At 55.5% G+C, this 24111-nt stretch overlaps 2 protein-coding genes across 4 annotated transcripts in view; one reads left to right on the top strand and one right to left on the bottom strand.

Annotated features, from left to right (window-relative positions):
• The first annotated feature begins 2139 nt into the window (after positions 1-2139).
• On the top strand, positions 2140-14689 carry LOC120865429 (phytanoyl-CoA 2-hydroxylase interacting protein). The gene is made up of 5 exons (XM_040242723.1): positions 2140-2640; positions 6115-6308; positions 7716-7890; positions 10225-10342; positions 12542-14689. The coding sequence occupies exons 2-5, from the start codon at positions 6144-6146 to the stop codon at positions 13074-13076; spliced, it is 993 nt and encodes a 330-aa protein (XP_040098657.1). The 5' UTR covers positions 2140-2640; positions 6115-6143; the 3' UTR covers positions 13077-14689.
• A 5387-nt stretch (positions 14690-20076) lies between these two features.
• Positions 20077-24111, bottom strand: part of BMP1 (bone morphogenetic protein 1) — a 46009-nt gene continuing 41974 nt past the window's right edge. For all 3 annotated transcript variants that reach the window (XR_005721395.1, XM_040242708.1, XM_040242699.1), the window contains exons 19-20: positions 23023-23273; positions 20077-20832 (exon numbers count right to left, since the gene is read on the bottom strand). Coding sequence is in view for 2 of the 3 variants with exons in the window: in XM_040242708.1 (XP_040098642.1) it covers positions 20698-20832; positions 23023-23273 (386 nt within the window). In the remaining variant the exon portion in view is untranslated. The remainder of the gene's footprint in view (positions 20833-23022; positions 23274-24111) is intronic.

Genomic DNA, 24111 nt, shown 5'->3' with positions numbered 1-24111 from the left:
TAAGAGCAGTGCAGCCAAAGGGGGGGAAAAATGCTGTAGAAAAACTATGTGATGAACAGAAAAGATATTGGTAAGTGGAAGAAGTAGGTATAAAACAGTATTTATACTTCTATTTTTGCTAATAAAATATGTATCTTATATGCCTATTTCTAAATGGTGAGGAAACAAGCAATTATAATGCTCTCAAATTTTAGAATTAATTTTTCTTTTTCACGTATGAGTTGTGTAATAAAAAGTTATTAAAAATAAAAATGCAGCAGAAGTGCATCTTGGCGGTCGTTTTGGTTTCATCCGGAGTTAGTTATATTTGGCCTGTTATGCTTTCTTCTTACCATGCGTCTTCTCATGTGATCTGCAGAGAAGTTCTCTGAGGCAAGAAAAGGCAGGAGCTCTCAGGGTTTGTGCCTTCACCTGAAACCAGCACCAAGCCCCACAAAAGCGCATTCAGGTGGCTATTGTTCTCTGGGACTCATGATCTCATGCGGTTTCGGCGTGCCATCCCGTGAAGGTGGGAGGCAGGGATGTGCTTAAACTAGTCTTCCTTTACCGAAGGGAAAACCAAGTTGCTGTCTGTAGGTTGGCTCCAAGGCCAGGTTTTGGTCCAGATGTCTGCTGCTGGCCATAATCAGGAGACAACACGTTGCATGGCATTGGAGTTTCAACATCTCCGTGTAGGTGTGTGAGGGGCAGGACCTCCTCTTCTTCGGCCAAGGGAGTGCTTAATCCTGCCTCCATGTAACACCACACACCGCACTGGGAGGTTCGGGATCTGACCCAACTTGCCCTGGTTCTCCACACCCCTTAAGGGTAGGATTGGCTTCTGCCTGTTTTCACTTTCAGTAAACTGTTCACTTTCTAACTGCTGTCAACTCCTTTAACCTTTGTGGCCGATGTCTGCAGTCTCTGAGTCCCTCTCAGGGAGTGTCCCTATGCTCAGCTCAGGCCCCCTGTGGCTCTCTGAGTCCTTCACCCAGGGCCCGCCTGGTCGGTCTGCTGGCCCTGCACCAAGCCCTCCCCACCACCACCACACTGCTGTTTCCAGTCTCTGGGCTGTGCTCCACCTGTTCTCTGGAGCTGGTTCCCACTCCTCCTTTTTTGAATCCCCATCTATACCCTCAGTTTAGCCGTATATTCCTTGTTCTCTAATTGGATCTCTAGATGTCTGTCTTTTCTCCCCTACAAGGCTGTGGGCTCCTTGCAAGCAGGCACTGTCAACAATGATGCTGATGATAACAGCTCTGATGTGACTGGGCATCAGTATGACTCTGGGTGACTGGGCACATCTCCTGGACCAGCCAGAGCATCATGATTTACTAAATTTCTCATCAGTGATGACAATAAGCTTGTGTCATCATTCCTCTTAACAGATGCAGAAACTGAAGCCTTGAGAGGGTAAGTAACCTGTCCAAGGTCACCCAGCTAGAAAGTGACAGAGCAAGAATTTTTGACCATATATATCTGTCTGACCATATATATCTGTCTGACTGCAAAGTCTGTGCTTTTCCACACCATCCATACGCTTTGTCACTGTTGGTTGCTTGATTCAGATTTCCTTGAGTGTTTTTCACCGTGATATCCTTGGAGTCCTCCTTTCTCAGTGGTAGAAAACCTTCCTGTTAATCAGAGAGCAGATGATAATCTCTCTGGCCAAGGTATTCAGGGCTGGGCTCTTCTGAGCCCAGGGAGTTGGCTGAGATGGGAACACGCCAAGCTCTGTGAGCTCCTCCTACTCCCGTTTCCTCGTCTCTGCTATCCCTTCACTGCCCCACAACTTCTTTCTCTTGTTTTTTCCCTGGAGAACTTAAGCAGCCAGACATACTCTCTAGATGATCAGGGGGCCCTGGAGCTGCAGGTCTGATAGCTCTTGATAGAGCTGGTAAGAAAATGGAGCCACGGATCAGCAAGAATCCAGATTGTAGACAGACCCCCTATGCCTGCCCCCTGCAGCCCGCATACGCCCAGTGGACTCTTCCCTGTACTCTTTCTCCTCCCCATCCCCCAATCAGAATCCAGGCTTTGGAGCTCCTGAGCCCTTAGGCTAAGCCCCACCCCTCTCCCAGCATCTTGAAGTTTAGGGGCTGCTTCAAGTGAGAGATTCCCAAGCAGGGTTGTGTTGGAGAGACTTCTGGGGGCAGCCAGTCCTGGGAGCATGGGGGAAAGGTGATCCCTGCCACTGTCTCCAAGGACATCGATCGAGCTCCCTAAGAGACCCTCTGCCCTTTCCCCCCTCCCAGCAGCCCAGGCGAGCAGGGACCAAGCTTGCTTATTGTCACCTGACGCTGGGCAGCCACTGATCCCATTGGTGGAGCCAGATTCGGTCTGGCTCTTTCGTTCTTTCTCGCCTTCTCTGCCTCTCTCTCCTCCACGCCGCTTTGATTTCGCTCTCGCTTCTTTCCTGGCTAGGAGCATTGCCTCTCCTGAGGGCAGAAGCGTTGCGCTGCAGAGTCAGGCGGGAGCTGCCAGCGGGGCATGGAAGAAGCCTCCTTGGCAGTCGCGAAAGGAGCTAGGGGAGCAAGCGAGTGCTGCTGCCTGTGACCTAGACGTCCAGCAGCTGCCCCTCTACCGGAGGAGCACGTCCACACAGAGGTCTCTCCCTTCCCTCTCGTCCAGATCTCCCTCTGCAGAGCCCAGTGGAGCCAGGTGAGTGTTCTTCCTCCCCAGAACATCCTGTTGTCAATCCGGAGACGTAGCCAGGGGCTAGGAGCTGGGGGCACCAGGGTCCCGCCACTGCCCGCGGTGCCCACCTGGAGTGCTAGGGACGACGACCTTGTCCCCCTTTCCCTGGGCCCTCAGCAAAGGGGTTCACAGCTGGACCCAGTCCCCGGAGCACCACTGTCACCCCGTGACCATTCTGCTGCAGTCAGCGATGCCACCAGGGATGGGGTGGGGGGGACGCGTTCCCTCTGGCATGCAGTGGCTGCTCTGAACAGGCACGGGCGGCCTGGAGCCATCAGTGTGTATAGCATGAGTGCTTGCTTGTCAGGGGACTAGAGGCTTGCTTGCGTACATAGTTCTGTCTGCCTGCACTTATGTTCATGTGTGGTGTGTCTGGAAACATACGTTTCTTTTGCATGTGAGGTCCATGTGTGGGGGACCAGTTATCTGAGTAGCTTGGGGGCTGTGTGGGCTGGGGGTGATGTGAGGCAGTATATTTCTGGGATGGACATATCACTTGTCATGTGTGTGGGAGTGCTTGTTGTTGGGGGAGGGGAATGCATGCGACCAGAGGGTTTCTAGGTGGGGAGGCACAACTCCGGAGCAGGAGGAGGGATGGAGGTGGAGAGAGTGGGCAGAAACCTCTGTCCATGGGCAGGTCCACCTGCGTAGGTGCACAAACCTGTTGGCATGAGAAGGATGGGGCTGGCAGAGCCTGGCAGAGACAAACACATTCTCCAAGTCTGTGGCTTTGAGCCCGGAGGAGCTGTGATCGAGAATACCAGAATATGGCCAGAGGTTGATGTGTGTGCGAATGCACACATGTGTGCAAGCAGGCGGAGGTGGCACGCATGCATGTTAGTGCCTGTGGCCTCCTTTCTTCTCCAAATATGGCTTGTGGGAAGGCGTGTGTGCATACGTGTGTGTGAGAGCCTGCGGATGTGAACATGCGTGGGTTTGTGTGGAGGTGACAGCTTGTGGAGAGCCAGCTGTAGGACATTCTTAGAATGCAGAAGGTGGTGGAGGGGACCTGAGTGCGTAGGTGAGTGAGGAGGACGAGGATGGCTGAGGAGGTGTGGCAGGTATGGGTGGGCAGATCCAGTGCGTGTGCCTCTGCGTGTGGGTGTGTGTAAATGCTTGTCTTGGGGTGGATTACATGGGACCATGGGTGTTTCTCAGGTGCTATCTCAGCCTGTCCATCAAACCCTGCCTTTCCCCATCATCTAGGCTTAGAGACCTGGGTGCACGCCCACCCTTGGTCCTCTAGGCTTTGTTGTTCTCCCAGTGTCACTCACAGCCACCCCCCAAAGCTAGTATGGGCTCCCCAAAGCTAGATCTGAGCTCTCCTAGAACTGGAAGGAGGAAAGGAAGAGCCAGGTACTGGAGACCCCACCACCAAACACAGCTGCCCCTGCCTCTGGGAAGAGTATGAGAACAGGAGTAGGGGGGCAGGAGTGCGTGTCCACCCTCGGGGGCAGTGTAGACTGCATCCCATGTGGGTGGGAGATGGCCACTCGGGCCTTCTGGGGGATGTGTTTCTGTGTGTCTGTGTTGGTGTGCATGGGTGCATGTGTGTGGGTGCATTTGAGGGGGCACATGTGTGTCTCCCAGGGAGCTCCTCACTGGGAGCCCGAGGGACAGCAACTTCCCCCTCTCCACACCTGTCCCCATGAATTACCAGCTGTTTTATTACCACACAGTTGTTTCTAGACGCCCATCCCATTCTGTTTGATTCAGGAGTGGACCTGGGGGCAACACAGTGTTTATTTACCATAGGATTCCCGTACCTGGAGCCACTGGCATTTCGCTGTATTTCATCACAGGCAGGCACACACTTTAGGGCGGAAAGCTAAGACACAGCAAGGACTGAGGTGGCGCCCTAGGACTGGTGCGAGCCACCACCCACATTCTTCACCCCGTGCCTGCCGCCTGGGCAGCCCATGGGTTAACTCAGAGGTGCCAGGCTCCGGAGCAGGCTTGACTGACAGGAGAGTGTGGGCGGGATCTCATGAGAGCTATAATTAGAAGTACCTGCTTTCGAAGGTACAAGGTACCCTCACCATTAGTGCCTGGGTGAGGGAGAGAGACGGGAGAAAAGGAGATGACACCCCAGAAATCTGAGTGTGCTGACACTGGGCTAGAGGAAGGCAGGAGCTTCGTAGGGAAGGAGAACACACCCTGGGGCAGAGTCTGATCACGTGCTCTTGGCCCAGAGGCAGCCCCCGCCACCTCCTCCTCCCTCTCAGTTCCCCACCCTGTTCCTCAGAGGTCCTCTGAGCCAGGCCAAAGTCAAGGCCAGAGCCAGCTTGTCCTAGTTACAGTACAGGTGAGAGTGATGATGTGGTCCTTTCAAACCCGGAACAGCAGCCAGGGATAGAAAGAGGTGAGAGAGAAGGCAATTCCTTGAAAGGGAAGGATGGAAAGAGGAAAAATAAATAGCAGTAGAACCATGAGCACCTGGGCATACACAAGCAGTATCACGCATATCACACACGCATGCGCGCGTGTGTGCACACACACACACACACACACACACACACACACACACACACACACACGAGGACATAACCTTAGCTTAAAGATAAAGAGCTTAGACTCTGGAATTAGACCTGCATTCCAATCATTTTCCAGCTGAGTGGCCTTTGGCATCTTAGTACCACCCTCCACCCCCGACCTCAGCTACTTAATCAGTAAAATAGGGATAATAATAATAATAATTGTGAGGCTTGCATGAGATGTTTGTGAAATTATTAGCACGTAGTTGGCCTGCAAGAGATGTAAAGGTTAAAAACTAGTCATTGAAGAGTCAAGTAACCACAGGATCTGGTGAAAGAAAAAGAAAAAAAATGGAGTTGAAAAGTTACACATGCAAGAGAGCTGCAGCCTGCCGCCCCTCCTGCCACCGGCAGATCCATGTCATCTCCATGGTGCCTGTGCTCCCCGTCCCTCCGTGGTAATCCTTGCTGAGTCACCCCCAGGGTGGAAGGGGGCCTGGGCTCGAGAGTCCTGGCGCCCAGGCCTCTGGGCTGCCGGTGCCCCTTCCTGCTGCGCCCTCAGCCCATCTCCGACGGGTGCTTCTCGCCACTCCCACACCTCCGGCACCCCCCTTCTCTGTTCACGCCTGCTGGCTGCGGGCCCCCCTCTGCGGCTCCATCTGCTGCAAATCTGTCCCGCCCTGCGTCTGCAGCATTCCCACTGCCTCCGCCACCTGTCAGGTGCTGTCTGCTCTGCAGACCCCTCGGAAGAGAGAGCCAAGAGCCCCCCTCCAAGGGACCCCCCCAGCCCACCTTGGGCCCCACCCCTCCAGCCCTCCCCATGGCATCTTCCCGTCAGATCCTACAAGGCAGGTACAAGTGAAGGCTCCTCAAGGTTCCACCTGGTAAGGGATAGTGGGAGCAAGACAGTCTAGAAGGTTCCATGGCGGGGAGGGAGATACTGAAGCTTCTTTTCCCCCTGCAGTCCTTACAGAAGACAAACCAGCGGGGAGCATGGAGCTGCTGTCCACGCCCCACAGCATCGAGGTCAGCAACGTCACCTGCGACTCATTCCGCATCTCCTGGGCCATGGAGAATAGTGACCTGGAGAGGGTCACCCACTACTTCATCGACCTGAACAAGAAGGAGAATAAGAACTCCAACAAGTTCAAGCACCGGGTGAGCGCAGGCCGCCCAGAGCGCCTCCTCCCAGAGGCTGCTCTCCAAGGAGGCAGAATGCCAGGAGGGGGCCCCGACTCCAGCCCAGCTTCTCCTGGGGAATCTTGGGAAAGTTTAACCTCTCTCTTCCCCCGGTAAAAAGGGCATAATAATAATAATGCCAGCTTATGAGAGGCTTCATGGGGGTAATTGTCTGTGTGGTGTTCGACTTGGGCCCAGCATACCATGACGAGCACTATCAGCATCGTGATTGCACCTTCACACGGGGTGGGAAAAGCCAGAGTGGGGCCACAGACATCACACCTGGGGATGTCTCAGGGGTCTGACAAAGCCCCTAACTCAGGAAACAGCCTTGTTGTTGATGGGGTGGGCCTTGGGCAGGGGTGGGGCCCATTGCTTGGTCCTCAGGCCCCTGAGGGGCGCTTTTCCAGGTGGCGCTAGTGGTAAAGAACCTGCCTGCCAATGCAGGAGACATAAGAGAGGCGGGTTCGATCCCTGGGTGGGGAAGATCCCCTGGAGGAGGGCATGGCAATCCACTCTAGTATTCTTGCCTGGAGAATCCCATGGACAGAGGAGCCTGGTGGGCCACGGTCCATGGGGTCGCAAAGAGTTGGACACGACTTAGTGACTGAGCTCACATGCATGCAGGCCCTCGTGATCCTCTCTGCCCTCACCCTCTGGCCTATCCTTCACTGGGTTTAGAAAAGAGATGGCGTGGTGAGCCCTCTGATGGCTGGGGTGTCCTTTCCCTGGGTTAGAGCTAGTGTGGGGGTGGGCAGGAGGAAGGCTCCCATCTTCTTGAGCTGGCGAGCTGGCAGCGAGGCAGGGGAAAGAGTGAGGTGGGAAGGAGCTGGTTCCCACGACGACAGCATCGTGTGGGTTACTCACCCTCTCTTTCTTTGGAACTGGCTCTCCAATCTGGGTGTCTTTTGGCAGGCCAGTTGCCACGGTGACGTGAATGTTCAACACCACCCCCTTAACCCTCCTCCCCCCTAAGAAGAAGGCATATTTTCCCTTCCTCCCTGGCTTCTCAGCATTTGCCGTTGCCGTGGAGACAGCGCTGCAGTGTGCAGCGCTCTCGAAGTGTCCCTCGAAAATGAAGGTCTCACTGCCCTCAACTTTGTGGGCCTCCACCCCAGTGGCCTTTCTCCTCCGTTCCCAAGAGAACGGGAATCAGGGGTTAAGGGGGTGGAGGCTGGGGAGGGTCTGTACAGCCTTCCCAATGGCCACTGCTTGCTTCTGCAGGAAAAAATGGTGCCCAGGGCACCGAGCCATTGAGTCCTTGAGACTCCGGCTATCTTCAACAGGAAGGTGGCCATCGGGGGAGTGGGAGGCCTGGGGGAATGCCAAGGGTGGACGTGACCTCCACTTTGACTCTTGGCTCTCTGTCTGCACCTCACTTCTCAGGATGTCCCCACCAAGCTTGTTGCCAAGGCTGTGCCACTGCCTATGACGGTGAGAGGCCACTGGTTCCTGAGTCCCCGCACTGAATACAGTGTGGCAGTGCAGACTGCCGTGAAGCAGAGCGACGGGGAGTACCTGGTGTCTGGCTGGAGTGAGACGGTCGAGTTCTGCACTGGGGGTGAGGTTCTGCGGTCCAGCTGCTTTGGCTGATTTAGCGATGGTCAGGAGGGGGCTTCCTCTTAACCCAGCATGCATTTAGCAACTCCTGCTGTATGTAGGCACCATGCTCTGGCTGACACCGTGGATGAGACCCACTCCTGCCATCCCAAAGCCTGCAGTCTGATGCAGGAGGCAGATGCGAGCACTGCTAATTGCATTGACAATACAACTTCTGGAAAGGGATGAAGTTACTTCTCTGGCCTGGGGCAAGCATACGTGTGGGAAATCACATATAACATAAATTTACCACCTTAACCATTTTTCAATGTACAGTCCAGCAGGATTAAGTATGTTCATGTTGGCACACAATCCATGTCTAGAAATTTTTCATCTTCCCAAGCCGAAACATAATGCCCCCTTAAACAACAACTTAAATTCCCCCCTCATTAAATGCCCCAGAAACCAACCTTACTCTTTTTGTAAAATTGACAGCTCTCAGTATCTCATATGGGACTTCCCTGGTGGCTCAAGACAGTAAAGAATCTGCCTCCCAATGCAGGAGACCTGGTTCAGTCCCTAGGTCGGGAAGATGCCCTGGAGGAGGGAATGGCAACCTACTCCAGTATTCTTGCCTGGAGAATCCCATGGACAGAGGAGCCTGGCCGGCTACAGTCCAGTATCTCATATGAAGGGAATCACACAGTATTCGCACTTCTGTGACTGGCTTATTCACTTGGCAAAATGTCTTCAAGGTTTATCCGTGTTGTAGCATATGTCAGAATTTCTTTCCTTTTTAAACTCAATATCACCCCATTGTGTCGATGGACCACATTTTGTTTATTGATCATTGGTTGATGGACACTTGGTGGGACCATCACATTTTGTTTGTCTTGAGCTTCCACTCAGCCTTGGAAAACGGTCCCACAAACTCACCTATTAGCTTGCAAACTCCAACATGAACAGACACTGGGGCTTCTGTGTATTGAGTCACTGGTGACCCAGGATCTGCCCCACAATCCTCCATTCTTTTGTTGTCCACGTGAGAATTGCTCCAGATCTTCTCCTGTCACAAGGAAGGGGCAGGAACATCCTTAGCCTCAGGCCTCAGAGGCTGCTGACTCCATCCTCTGCCAAGGTCTGTGCCCCAGCTCTCCTTGACCTGCCTTTTTCTTTTGAGTGGTGTTTTTTCCCTTAACTTGGCTTCAAAACCCCACTCTCTGGAGGTACTCCTGCACCTTGCAGGGAAAGTCTCTTGGTATACCCCAGAACTCTACATGCAGTGAGAGTTCATTCAAACTGGGGAGCTGGGGATGGCTGCAATCCAGTTCCTCCTTCTCTTGTCAATGCAGCGCCCTGGCCAGGGCTGCATTAGCAAGGAGGAAAGGGCAGCTTTTCCTGCTTCGTTCAAAGGTGCTGTCTAGATGAGCAGCAGCCCTGCCTGGACCCCCACAGCCCTAGCCTCTGGGCCTGGCCCATCCAGTCCAGTTTTACCAACCTGTTTCCAGGCTTCCTCCTTTCTCCTGGGATGCTGAGGCAGAGTCATTGCCCCTGACCCTTGGCTAAGCCTTCCCCTCAGTTGTCTGCAGTTTCCCCCTCAGTTATTGTTCAGTTGCTAATTCATGTCTGACTTTTTGCAACCCCAAGAACAGCAGCATGCCAGTCTTCACTGTTCTTCATGATCTCCCTGAGTTTTCTCAAACTCATGTCCATTGAATTGGTGATGCCATCCAACCATCTCATTCTGTCCCCACTTTCTCCTCCTGCCTCCAATCCTTCCCAGCATCAGAGTCTTTTCCAATGAGTCGGCTCTTCATATCAGGTGGCCAAAGTATTGGAGCTTCAGCATCAGTCCTTCCAGCGAATATTCAGGGTTGATTTCCTTTAGGATTGACTGGCTTGATCTCCTTGCTGTCCTGAAACTATACCTGACTTCCATATTGTGGTGTGGACAGGCTCATACCTGCTGTATTTGCGGGGCTCTCCCCAAAGGACCCCAGATTCTTTTCTCTCAATCTTTTGCCTCTTGGTCTCTTTTCACATGAGAATGGTCTGGGATTACAGTCTCTGGGTCCTTCGACATGACTATAACTGGGCAGCCCTCTGCCCTTTTCTAATGCAGAGCCCTGAGCCTCTGGTCACAGGGCGTTGAGGCAACAGGACAGACAGCCTCCAGCTGCCCACATTCCCAGCCAGGCCAGGTGGTCCTTTCTGGTCCCAGGTGCTGTGACTGTCTGGTTTCCCTTGCACCCTGAGGACAGAGGTGGGCTGATATTCACAGTGGGCCGTGGGCGATCTGAGGGGGAAGCTGTGATCCCCCGCCTGGCCCTCAGCTCACCCACCTGGACTCTTTCAGATTATGCCAAGGAGCACCTGGCCCAGCTACAGGAGAAGGCTGAGCAGATTGCAGGCCGCATGCTCCGCTTCTCTGTCTTCTACCGCAACCATCACAAGGAGTACTTCCAGCATGCCAGGTACGGCCAGCTCTGGACTTCCTGCCACGGCTCTGCCCACTGCCCTGGCCCTCACCCTCAGGGTGAGGTCACCTCCACCCTGTTAGTTGCCAGACCCTCCTGTGGTGTCCTCACCACCTCCCTATGTCCCAGGCTGGTTCTGGGGTGGTGTTGGGCTCCAGAGGAGGAAAGGGGCTTCAGAATGGGGCTGCCTGGAGGCAGTGCACTAACAGTGAACGAGGTCCTGGGTTTAATCCTCCTTTCAGAGAGTCCCTTTTGCTGAGCTCTAAGGCTGCAGGTTGGGCTTTCCAAGTGGCACAGTGGTAAAGAATTCACTTGCCAGTGCAGGAGACACAGGAGACGTGGGTTTGATCCCTGGGACAGGAAGGTCCCCTAGAGGAGGCAATGGCAACCCACTCCAATATCCCTGCCTGGGAAATCCCATGGACAGAGGAGCCTGGCGGGCTTCAGTCCATGGGGTCACAAAGAGTTGGACGTGACTGAGCACGCATGCACACAAGGCTACAGGTCAGCTGTCCCTTCAGTTCAGGCCCTGGTCTCAAGGGAGGTGGTGAGGGGAACACAGAGTGAGAGGATTCTGAGCAAGAAGGGTCGTGATCTTCAAACTGTGTGCTGGGAAGCCTGGAGGCTCCGGGGAAGGATCTCAGGGCATCCTAGGGTGGTGCTGAAGGGTTAGTGAGGAACTCAGAGGATGAGGCCAGGTGAGCCCTGCCCCATCATCCAGCCAGGGCAGCTTCAGGTTTGTTGCCTCTGCCTGCCTGTGTGTAATTTCCTTGGGGGATACAAGAGGGGTTCTGCTTGAATGTTTGAAGTGTTTTAACATGTCTGAAAATTGGTGATCTGATCCAATACCCTCAGCCTACAAATGGGGAGACTGAGGCCCAGAGGGCCAGCAGATCCAGGGACTGCCCATCCACTCTTCGCTACCTGATACCACTCCAAGTCCTTCTAAGGCTGGGCCAGGGCAATTTGCCAGTGTTATTGTTTTTATCACAGCAGTCATCTGGGGTGGGACGTTCTGACCTGACCCCAGGGGGTCTTCTGTGTTTGTACTAAAGAAGGGAAGCAGTAGGTGAATGGGGAGGACACTGGCCGGGTTTGGGCTCCTCTATCAGCACGCAAGGGAGAGATGCAGAGCATCCATATATGCTGGAATATAAAGATGAATAGGGACTTCTTTGGTGGTCCAGTGGTTAAGACTCCATGATAGCACTGCAGGGTTCAATCCCTGGTCAGGGAACTAAGATCACTGCATGCTGTAGAGTGTAGCCAAAAAAAAAAAGAAAGAATAAAGGCATAGCCCTCGCTCCTGCAAACCTGAGTCTATCAAGGGGCCAGTACAGCCAGATGGAATATAGTAAGTGTGTGTGATTGCTGAGTAAGGTTCAGTGCCCTGCACATAGTAAGCTGTCAAAGTTTTTTTGAATACAAGTGTTTGCTGTTCCTGGAAGGTTTCTTTTTGTTGTTGTTGTTGTTTAATATTTATTTATTTGACTACCTCGGGTCTTAGTTGCGTCACATGGGATGTTTTTTTGCAGTGTGCAGACTCTCTAGTTGTAGTGCACAGGTTTAGTTGCCCCAAGGCCCATGGGATTTTAGTTCCCCAACTAGGGATTGACCCCACACCCCCTGCATTGGAAGGTGGATTCTTAACCACTGGACCACCAGGGAAGTCCCTGGAAGGTTTTAGAGGAGAAGGGAGGGGACACCTGTTTTGGACTTTGCAGGATGGTTAGAAGTTTGCCAGGCCAGGTGGGAAAAGGTAGAAAAGGCAGTCCAGGCAGAGGGAAGAGCACTGCAAAGGTACAGAGGCAGGGAAGACCTGGGGTGGGCTTCTTGCATGGCTGGAGGGTGTTACCTGTGAGTATGGGGGTCGTGGGAGGTGGGGCCAGAAAGACCAGATCTTCCCGATCTTGCTTTTTGTGCAAGCCCCATCAAAAGGGTTTTAAGCTGGGGAGTGGCAGGTTCAAATCTCTCCTCCATGAAGGAGTGGGCTGGATCAGCCCCATCTCTAAGGCCCTCCCTTTTCTTGCCTTCTGGAATGTTCTATTTGTGACTGGTGGAGGCGGTAGCTGGTGGGAGAGCTGGGAGCTGGGCTGACTTCCTTCTTGGTCACACCCCAGCCGCCAAGCCTCAGTCCAGCTAACCAAAAGCATTTTCTCTTCCTCTTGGCATTTATTTTCCCCCTGCCGTGGGCAGGACCCACTGCGGGAACATGCTGCAACCCTATCTGAAGGACAACAGTGGCAGCCACGGCTCCCCGACCAGCGGCATGCTCCACGGTGTCTTCTTCAGCTGCAATACGGAGTTCAACACTGGCCAGCCCCCGCAGGACTCCCCCTACGGCCGCTGGCGCTTCCAGATCCCTGCCCAGCGCCTTTTCAACCCCAGCACCAACCTCTACTTTGCGGACTTCTACTGTATGTACACGGCCTACCATTACGCCATTCTGGTGCTGGCCCCCAAGGGTTCCCTGGGGGACCGCTTCTGCCGCGACCGTCTGCCTCTCCTGGACATTGCCTGCAACAAGTTCCTGACCTGCAGCGTGGAGGACGGGGAGCTGGTCTTCCGCCATGCCCAGGACCTCATCCTGGAGATCATCTACACCGAGCCGGTTGACCTGTCCCTGGGCACCCTGGGGGAGATCAGCGGGCACCAGCTGATGAGCCTGTCCACCGCCGACGCCAAGAAAGACCCCAGCTGCAAGACCTGCAACATCAGCGTGGGCCGCTAGGGACTCCTGGGGAGCCAGGGAGTTAGGGAGAGATGGCAGGCAGGGTGGTGATGGATGGCATAAGCGCAGGGAGCTGGCTTTCTCTCCCTCGCCCCCCTGCTCCCTCCACGCCATCCATCTCCCTCTTCCCCTCCCTTCCCCAGGGCACTAGAAGCAACGGATGGTGGTCCCTTGGCAGGCATGGCCTACCCATGCCTGGCCGAATTGGGAAGGCTTCTTAGCCTCAGCAGGTTGGTGGGGAGGGCGGGTGGATTTCTGGAGACTTCCCCTTTCCTTTGGTTTCCCTGCCCTGCTATTTCCGGCCTCATCCCAGGCCTCCATCTCAGGAGACCTGGCCCCCTAGGGTTCTCCCACGAAAGGCTTCCCTCTCAAGACTCACCTGTAGCTTGCCTGCCTCCAGAGGCGAGCCAAGAGCTGTGGGCGTGTTCTTCCTTAGCCCCACCCACCCCATTCAGGGCCAATCACAGAATGCCCCTCCCCCACGAGCCGGGCCTTGGGGGCGTCCTACTGCAGGCCCCACCCTCTCCCTCTATAAATAGTCTCCTGCACAGCAGTGACCCGCCCCACCCCAACTCTACCCCGTTATTCCTTTCCCCGGAACACCCTCTTCCTGCATGGGGAGAGCCGTCCCTCTCCTTCTCCACCTGCCCTCTAGAAAAGGGCCCTCTTTCTCTTGGCTTTGGCACCTGGCTGCTGGGGGTGGGGGGTTCCCCTTCTTCTGCCCGGAGGTGGTATAGATCCCAGCGGACTTTCTCCGTTGCTCAGAGTGCTGAGGTGTGCAGTGGCAGCCACTGGGGTCGAGGAGGGGGCCAGAGACCCCTGAGACCCAGAGGGACCCCTTCCTCAGCTGGGAGTGGATGGCCTCACGCCGAGGGGACCCGGCGTGGAACTGGAAGCGAGGGCGTTCCCACAGGGCCCTGGTACCCCACCTGGCTGCGCGCTTGCTCGCTCACTCTGCCGGGGCACCGCCACTGCACCGTGCCTGTGTGTCATCTGGACTGTGGCTTCCCCGCGCCACCCCCACCTCGCGCCCCCGCCCCCTGGCACTGTTGGCTCCTCACCTCACAGCAAAGCCAGCCTGCTGGCGGAGAGCCCCTTCCCTGGGGAGTTCTTGGTGAAGTCTTTCCTGGGCCACTCAATGTTTTCACCTCTTTCCTACTTTTGTATGGGTCATGGGAGTGGTGAGGGTGGACCGTGGAGGCGAGCAGACCCGGTGAGTGATGAGGACAGGTGTCAACTAATGCATCCAGCTGTTTGAGGGGCGGCAGAAGGATGTCAGGTGAAGGAGAGCAGCCTCCACAGTGACAGCGGACTTCTGTGATGAAAGACAGAGGGGGCAGCAGGCCAACAAGGCCATATCTCAGTGAGTGGGCGAATGGGGCAGCTGGTGGCCTCTTCTGTAGCCACAGGGAATGGTGTGGTCATCTGTCTCTGAGGCCTGGATCAGGGCTGGGGGCCGTGGGAGGTGCATGGAGGAGAGGATGTGGGCCCCAGGCCCTTTCCCCTCTGCTGAGGGGGTGGCCCGCTGCCCTCCCCCGGCCCTGTGTCTGCCCTGGGCTGGGGGCACACCCACCTGTGCTGTGCTTGCATCAATAAACCACCATGGCCTGAGAGCCCTGCCTTTCCTTGGGCTCTGGGAAGGGAGGGGTGGGCAAGTTGTAAAGTCACAGAGGAGCTCGGACAGGCCACCTGGAATCCTCTCCAAAGGTGTTCTGGACTCACTGTGGGAGCCAGGGCTCTGAAAGCAGAGCCACGTCTCCAGCTTGGGAAGGACGTTGGAGGTCAATGTGATGTTACTCTGCACTTTGCAGATGGGAAAACTGAGGCCTCTTCGGGGAGAACCTGTAACAATCTGGAAGCATGACCCAGGGCCACAGGTCCCCTGTTTGGAGCCCCTCCCACTGCAGCCACCTGGACTGCATCAGCCCCATATGCCACTGAGTTCCCCTCCCCCAGAGCCCAAGTGTCCCCTCCCCAGCGGGGCTCCTCGTTTGTGGATCTGAGCCACCTCTGCGTCTGTTATTACGGACTTATTAAAATGATCCTCTGCTGGAGTGGAAAAGCTCCAGAAAAATTAGAGTCACCTCCGTGACACTGCTTGGCTCAGGGCTAAATGAACATGTGTCATCCCAAGCTTGGGCCCTGGCCTCCTTATGCCAGGAAGGAAAGCTGAAGGGTAAATGCCACTTCCCGAGGGCCTACTCTGTGCCCAGGCATCCAGCCAGGTGCTTTCACACACAACTCCTTTAGTCCCCTACCCTCTATGATTCCCATTTAACAGATGAAGAAACTGAGGCACAAGGAGGTTAAAAGGCTTGCCTGTGTCTAACAGCCAGTAGGTAGCAATGCCCTGGATTTGATTTAGAAGCTAGAATCTTCCTGTTTCACTGCCCTGTCTCCCCAGGGTATGCCAGGAATCCCCTGGAATTCTAAGACAGAGGTGGGGCAGATCTCTGTCACAGCCACCTTCGGGAGGGTCTCCACAGAGCTTCTGGTCTATCAAGTCCATGCCTAGCTCCTGAATAACACCAGGGGGCACTGTGGAGTCAGAAGTGCCAAGGAAGCTTATTTTAAAGGCGTAGTGGGGAATATTCGGAGCCCAGGGTTCTAGGGTGGCTTCCCAGGTGGGACTAGTGGTAAAGAACCCTCCCACCAATGCAGCAGACATAAGAGACATGGGTTTGATCCCTGGGTTGGGAAGATCCCCTGGAGGAGGGCATGGTAACCCACTCCAATATTCTTGCCTGGAGAATCCCATGGACACAGGAGCCTGGCAGGCTACAGTCCATGGGGGTCACAAAGAGTCAGACACAACTGAAGTGACTTGGTGTGCACAGGGTTCTAAGGATGGGGCAGTGACCTCCAGGATCCATCCTTCCACCTCTGGGCAGGACCTGAGGGGTTTTCAGTGTCCCCAAGAGGGACAGGCTTCAATCTTCCTTTTGTAAATCCTTTGTGTGTTTCTTAGGAGAAGAGATTGGCTTCCAGGGTCCTCTTAGCGGAAGATGAAGAAGCCAGGTGAAGCAGAGGTAGTGGTGGGGTTGCATGTAGGTTTCCTCTGGAGAGCCTCTTCTTGCCTCCCCAGATGGCTACTCTCTGGCACTCCGGCATTGCTCCAGGCACCTGTCCAATAGAGCTGGGTCAGGTCATCTGCTGGCGTCTGTCCTGGGGTCCTCTTTGATCAGTGCCCCTCTAATCTGACCTGGTAGAAGGAGAGAGGTCTACATGTGCACACACACACGCACACACACTGCTTCCCTGGGCTGGATATGGAAAACAGCCTTGGTGACCATAGAGAGCTGCAAGGTAAAGGACAACCTTAGACTGAGGCAGCCACTGTCCAGCAGAGGGGCTCCAAGTTAGCCCTGCTCCAGTGCAGGCAGAGAGGGACAGTGGGGGCTGGCCCCCAAAGGGCACTTCTAGGCTACAGGTGGGGTATTTTGCTGTGCAGGTACAAATACAGACACACTCAACACATGGACATGGCCTCACACACTCCTAACTCTCCACCACACACACATGCATACACAAACACACACACACACACACAGACTCACACACATATGCAGTCTCCTCTGCCCAGACATATACCCATACTTCCCTATCTGTTCCTTTCCCCCAGAGTAGCATCTTTCTTTTAATCCTGGATGGATGACAGGCCCCCCAAGGAAGTGGGAGAGAAGGCACCAGTTCCGAGGACCCTCACATTTTCATCTGGCTTTGACATGCGTCTCTTTTCCATGTTAGGAAAAGAGGTGGTAGGGGTTCCAAGGAAGGGGACGAGGAGGGACCATTCCCCGAAATGGAGGGAGGCCTTCAGGAAGCTGAGCTGAGGTGATTGGCCATAAAACAGCTTGGCCACAGCATCTGGAAGAGATTGGAACCAGATGTTCCTGGGATGGGGGAGGGGAGAGTTGGGAGGCTGGGAGGGAGCTGGAGCAGGAGAAGCAGATTGGTCAGCAGTGGGGGGGGGGGGGGCGGGGTGGGGGGCCTCCTGACTCTGGGAGAAACATCTAGCTGCTCCTCAAGTCAGGCACTACTATTTTTGCAAACTGGGACAGCAGATCTCTTCACAGATTCTAGAATCAGCCTTGTGTGTGGGGACAGTCAAGCACAGGGTGTGACTTGGGAGGTGCCCAGAAAGTCTACCAGCTTAGAAATATGTCGCCTGCCGCCCTGCAAGCCCCGCCCTGCTGTAGCATAAGCATTGCCCTTTCTAGCAGACAGATGCAGTTCTGCGCTCAACTCCTAACGCACGACTGGAGACTGGTGAACCCAGACGTTTCCTTTTAGCGCAGGAAACACGTCATCTGGGAACTGGAGAATTGTTTGGCAGATGACAGGAAAAGAAGACCCATTTACAGAGTGCCTATTTGCTCGGCGCTTTGACAGGCTCCCTTCAATGTGTATCTCTTCCTTTCTCTCTGTGTTATCATCCTTTGGGTCAAGATGAAGAAACCAAGTTTCAGAGCAGTTAAATGACTCACCCGGGGACACACAGTCACCAAATGGGAAAGCTTTATTCAAAATCGTCTATGTTCTTATCATATTTTATTTATTTTTAAACTTTTTTTGGCCATGCCTCTTAGCACGTGGGATCTTAGTTCCCTGACCAGGGACTGAACCTGCACACCCTGCATTGAAAGCGCAGAGTCTTAACCATTGGACCGCCCAGGAAGTCCAGAAACTGGCTGTGTTACATTCAAACTTATAACTTCCCAACCGACCGAGAAGCACGTGGGGTTAGAGTGCAGGAAAGGGAAAGAGAGGGGCAAAAAGGAGTGAGGGAGCAGTGAGGGGTATCCAACCTTCCTTCTTCTGCACTTGAGCCAACGGTTGGCCCTGGAAGCTCCCAGCTGCCTCAGGGGCCTGACTCTTGGAGACTACACCCTGACAGAAAGGGTTGCTGGGGAAGGGTGACAGACTGGGGAGCAGAGGCCCAGAGAGGGGACAAACTGGCCAACATCACAGGGCGAAGCAAGGCAGAGCTAGGTCTCCTGACGCCAGGCCAGAGCTGGCTAAGTCCTCCAGGGGTTAGAGAAGTGCACCTGGAGGGGAGAGCCTGGGGCTCCAGGGTTTAGGGTTATCTCCACCTGGGTTTCCAGGCTGGGAGCACCATCTGGGGCAGGATCATTCTAATTATTCTGCTGCTAGCCACACACTCAGGACCAGGGGACCTCAGAGGGAACTCAGGGGCTTGGGGACAGTTGGAGTTGGAAGGGTTCTGTCCTCTGACATGGAATCACCTGAATGGTTGGCAGCTGCACTGGGGTTCATCTAGTCTTGAAGCCTGCAAGCAGCCAGAAGGTGAGGATGGGCTGGGTCTGGAGAATCATTCATTAAGTTCTGGAATGTGTATCAGTGGCCTGCTGCCAGCTCCCAAGCAGCCTTCACTACCCAGAGGTAGCCTCTGGGAAGAGGGGCACAGGGAAGATGGAGGGCCCAACCAGCACAGGCCCCTGGCTCATTAGAGGGGCCCGAGTCTATGGCAGTGATGGAGCCTAGGGATGGGTCCCCCAGGCAGCTGTGTGGGTCCGTCCTGACCTGTGTCTGGCTGTGCTGACCAGGAGGAAGAACAGGGTACTCTCTGCCCTGAAGCCTGGACCTGGGCTAGGATCCTGGCTCCCTTCACACATGTGGCTTGTGTACCAAGTGTGGTCCTCTGAGCTTCCAAGCAACCTAGGGGCGCTGGTGAGGAGAGCTGGGACCACTGACGATGAACTCTGCTACAGAGCTGAGCCCAGGTTGTTTGGCAAAGCGTCCAGATGAGATACCCGGGCGGCTCCAAGTGGTTTGGGGGCCTTTCTGTTCTGTTCATAGTCCTCTGGGCTGTGCTGAACATTCTGGTCAGAGGAGGTGGAGGGGTGGCCATGACATCACAGCCTGGGACCTAGCTGGCCCTCCAACCATCACCCATTCCCTCACCTGCAGTCAGGACTAGAAGAGAGGGCTGCAGCCTGATTGTGGGGTCGCATCAGCCTATTTGCACATCGGACACTAGCCGTGTGTCTGGTTTCCATTGTTTAAAGGACCAGTATGGGATGCAACACACCATACTGTTCCCTAGGGGTGGAAACTCCCACTAGAGTCCAGATTTAGTATCTGGCACATCTGACTCTGCTATAGGGAGAAGTCTAGGGCCAGGAAAAGACCCACAGTGCCACTGGAGGCCCTCAGGGAGCCCCAGGGCTTGGAGCAGACCACTGGCTTGCTCTGGAATCTGGGAGTAGCCAGTCTAGGCAGGGAAGCTGGGTGCTCTCTGGGTTTTCTTTCCCTGTGAGATCCATGGAAAGTAGGGAGAGAGGGTCCTTTGAAAGGAAGGAGCAGGGATGTGGTTTTTCTCCTGCTGGCCTCGGGGGAGACAGGTCTGAGGTCTGTACCTCACTGTTGGCTGGTGAGGGAGAAGGCAGAGGCAGGAAGGAGAGGCCAGACATGACACAGCCATGGGTTGCCTCGGGAGAGGGGGCCAGAGCTGGAATGTTTGCTCTGTGGCTGCCTAGTGTCCGGCTCTTGTCTCCCTGAAGAGAGATGGTCCCAAGGGGCCAGCACTTGGGGGTCTGACCTTCAGGAAGGAAGGTACTGGGAGTTGACTGATGGATCTGCTCTGACTGATGATAGTACTCTGGGTCCGGGTGGTGGGCTAGACCCCGGTGGAGAGAGTCTAGACAGACACATGCCATCATCCCATTAACATCCTCCTCCCTTCCCATTGCACAGCCGCTTTACAGAACGTTCCGTTCTGCCCCTTGGGTTGTGTGGGAGGGTTATGAGGTACAGGGGCGCCTGCAGGCTCAAGTGTGCAAGGCATCTGTATCTGTGTGTGCCCGAGTGTGAAATCACACTCTCAGGGGCCCTGGAATCAAGGCAGGAAGGGCAGCCCGCGAGGCCAGGTGTCCTGGCTATGCACAGGCCCCAGACTCACATCTGGAAGATGTGTGCCCAGCACCACCCCCCTCCACAGCCACCCCCACATCCCAGACAGCCTCTGGCACAGGACACCGGCTGTAACACTTTCGGTTTATTGGCTGGGGTGCCCTGGTGTGGCTGACCAGCCGCTGGGCCTGAGAGAAGCCCTGTCTTGTTGCCCCCACCCCCTCCCCTTCATCCTCCCGCCGCCGCTGGCTGCATGTGGCTCCTGTGGGACATGCACGGAAATTCGCGCCCCAGGAAACAGGGGGAGGTGGGGGCTTCCAACAAAACCAAATCAGGGGAGGGGGAGGGGTGGGAGACATACATTACAATGAAGATATGCCACTGGCTATACACAATAGGGCGCACGGAGATGGGCGGGGAAGGTGGGCGGGTCCTCACACACCGGGCTGGGCCCCCAGGGAGGAATGGCCACTTCAAGTGTCTCAGGGCAAGCTCTGGCACCCTGGCCCTGGCCCCTCACTCCCAGGGTTGGGGGCGAGGGAGGAAGGGATCGTGGGGCAGCAGCTCATGTGGGAGTCCAGTGCCCCACCTCCCGAGGACAGCTTCACCAGGACCGTCAGCCTGCAGGTCCTGGCACCAGGGGGAGGGGGGACTGGGACAGGGTACCCACTTTCTGCCCACCCCCCGCTGTCCGTCTCAGGTGACTGAGGGCAGCAGGTCTCCCATCCCTGCCGTGTGAGGGCAGCGGTCACTTTCTGCTGTGTAGAGTGTCCTGGAACTTCGTGCTGGTGTACCGCAGGTGGAAGCCTTTTTTGGTGATGGTGTCATCTGAGTGGAATTTCACCAGAACAGAGTCGCCCGCCGAGTACACCTCCTCAGGAGGCTGTTAGAGGAAAGGGGTGGGCATGAGGCTGAGCACTGGGGGCTGGGACTGTTGTTTCCCTCCCCAAGTTCTCCTGCTATAAGGGAGGCGGGTGGCTTCAGACTCCCGCCAGGTTCCCCCAGTGCCTTGAAGCAGGAGGAGGACTCTTACGAGCTGGAGTTTAACGGGGCATTTGGAGTAGAGGGAGGGCTCCCCAGGTGACTCTGCTGATAAAGAATCCACACACCAATGCAAGAGACATGGGTGTGATCTCTGGGTTGGGAGGCTCCCAGGAGGAAGACATGGCAGCCCACTGCCGCATTCTTGCCTGGAGACTCCCATGGACAGAGGAGTCTGGCATGCTACAGTCCACGGCATTACAAAGAGTCAGACACGACTGAAGCGACTTAGCATGCACACTGAAGCGACTTAGCATGCACACTGTAGTAGGGAAGGTACCGGGGGCTGGTCTTAAGTTCAGAGTCACACTTCCATTCTGTACCCAGTGCCTAACTAGTTAGTTGTGAAGTCTCAGGCAATGCACTGCCCCTCTCTGGGCCTCACTCCCCTCAAAAGCAAATAGGAAGGAGCAAATGCTCTCTGCTCTCCAAGTCTAGAAAGGTGGGTGGAGGTGGTGGGGGCAGGGGAGACAAATAAGAGAATGCCTGTGTCAGGGTTTTGCAAAGGGATTTGCAAAGGGAGTAATTTGTCAGCTGCCTTCTTGCAATCCAGCTGTCTCTTGGAGAAGACCGGACAGCTGGGTCCCCAGACCTGGACTCGGCCTGTCCCCTCCTCCCCTCCTCAGACGCGGGCCATGGTGGGCTCCAGGTGATGCCCTTTCCGAGGCTCCTGCAAGCTCCTCCTCGCCTCTGTGTGCAGCGCTGAGTGGCAGCCGCCCATGGAGCATCAGCACACGGAGGCCCTGGCCCTCGAGGCGTGGAAAGGATCATTTCCGAGAACCTTGGGGATATTTCCAGCAACCATGCCAGGAAGCCTTGACGGAACTGGGTTCCCTCCCCAGTCCCCTCCCGCTGGCTCCAGCCTGATGGCAGTCTCTGCAAGAAGCCACCTGGGGACACCCGATTTGGTGTGTGACTCACCCGAAGGTGTCAGGTCAAGGGAGATGCAAAGGGCAAAGTGGTGACGGGGCGCTCGCTTGGTAGCCCAGGGATCCAGAGCAGCTGAGCCCGGTCGGCAAGGGGGCTGTGTGCTCCACGTCCCCACCCCACCAACTCTGTCCCAGTCCCATCCAGCCTTTGCCCGTTGACAAAGGCTGAAGCTCTGCTCCTAAGGGGAGATCGCACTGGCCAATGCTAGGTCCAGCAGCTGCTGCAGCTCCTGGGAAGATTAACCCTTTCTGGGGCACCCAGGCTGTCCTAGAGCACGGCCATGAGAGGCAGGGGAGCAGGAAGTGATGGGCAGGAGGGCATGTCTGAGTGTACATATGAGTGTGAGTACATGTGCCAAAGTGTGTGTGGGTATGTAGAATGGGAAGGGGAAGATGGCATTTTCTGAAGGAAAAGAGGATTAAAAAAGAAAAGAAAAGAAAAAAACACCAAAGAATTCACAGGCTCTGCCTGGAAGAAAATAAATCCACCTCTGTGGTTTTCCTGTGACCTTAGTTAAAAGCCCATCAAGAAAATTCTTGCCCACTGCCTCTGAAAGTACCATTTTATGGACCAAGAAATGATGCTCAGTGTCTGCTTGGACAGCAGCACCAATATGCTTCGGGACCAGCTGGCCTGTCACCAAGAAGAGAAACTGGCAGTGGAAGAGATGAGGGTATTGTTATGGCTCGGCCAGGATAACTGCCCAGCGCGGCTCAGCTCAGCCCTGGGCCCTGGCTCTTGCCCCAGCCTCTGCCCTCATTCCAGGCCCTGCTCAGCTGCCTCTGGACCAGGGCAAGGGAATGAGGGGGCAGAGGGAACTCCAATGCAAACTGCCTTGGAGACCCAACTGAAGTGGTGCTGAGCAGGCTTGGGTCAGGGTAGGGTCTATCCCAGAGGCTGTAGGAACCTCAGTGTCAGCCAGAAACGACCTGGTTTCCTGGGTGGGGATGGCCCAGGGCCAGGTGGGCCTTTGTGAGCTGGGAGACCCACCAGGCTGGACCTCTGGCTCCTGCAAAGTGCCAGGCAGGGGCTGCTGCACACGTCTACCGAGGCACGGGGTCCCTGCACTGGGTGAAAGAGGTGAGGAGCGTGGGGGCCTCACCCCTGAGCCACAGTAGCGTCCCAGCCTGGGGGCAGTGCTGTCATAGCCATCGAAGAGCTCCATGTAGTCATAGCCGCAGTCGCTCTCCTCTTCCACCTCGAAGGTCTGGAACACCAGCTCCACGCCGTAGCCTTCCTCGGCTACAATGACCCACTCACAGTCCACTCCCCCCGGGTAGTTGTTGTCGCCAAACTGGGCGTGGGAGTAAAGGTCCTTGGTCTTCACCTCTGCCCGAACCTGGCCACCACACTCTAGAGGGAGGAGGGGGACACAAGGTCAGCTGCCGCCCCGGAGCACAGTCGTGGCCCAGGCACTGTCCCTCCCCACGTGCAGCCCTCCTGGCCGGATGGAGGCCCTGGGACAGCGCCACATGGCTAGAGATAGGTGGGTTTGGATCCAGCCCAGGACTTGGCCTGAAACTAGCGTTCTGCTGCTCTTTCTCTGGAGAGATGCCCGCGGACGCAGCGGGTGAAAGGCCGTTCTCCATGGAGGCCCCAGGGAGGGCGCACTTGTTGAAAGAGAACGTTGCTAATTTGCTCCAAGTTGATAGATGTCATGGAAGAATGCGGGCTCTGTGACACCAGAGCTCCCATTCTTAAGCGAGAAGGTGTCCATCTGGGTTTTATGTGAAAACTCCTAATCTTTAAATGTTGGCTCGGGTTTTTAAAAAACACATTGTGGGCCAAACATAGCAGCTCTGAGAGCCATATGGAGTTCCGGGCCTCCAGTGTGTGACCCTGTGCTGGGAGGGGCCGACGAGGGCAAGGCCATCCGTGTACAACTTCTCTGGATGTCCTCTGGCCTCCAGGACACCTGGGCTCACGGTGGGGGTTGTGGGGGGGAGGGAAGTAGGTGGGCAAGCCTGAGCTGAAAGGAAGGAGGGGAGGCTGTGGATCCATCAGTTCTGCGACCTCCCCAACAGGTAGCTTAAGACTCCAAGAAGCCTCAGAGACCACGGCTGGCCTGACATCCCAGGCCTTGCAGGACTAGGCTATAGCCTTTCTCTGCAGCCACACCGTCCCCAGCTGACTGCTGTCATCACATGCCATTGCTCTAGCCACACTACATGACCTGCATTCACTTACGTAC

Source organism: Oryx dammah, unplaced genomic scaffold (genome assembly GCF_014754425.2).
Source record: "Oryx dammah isolate SB20612 unplaced genomic scaffold, SCBI_Odam_1.1 HiC_scaffold_1, whole genome shotgun sequence".
Taxonomy (NCBI): Eukaryota; Metazoa; Chordata; class Mammalia; order Artiodactyla; family Bovidae; genus Oryx; species Oryx dammah.
Note: the sequence above shows the minus strand (reverse complement) of the source record. Positions and strands in the feature narration are given on the sequence as shown.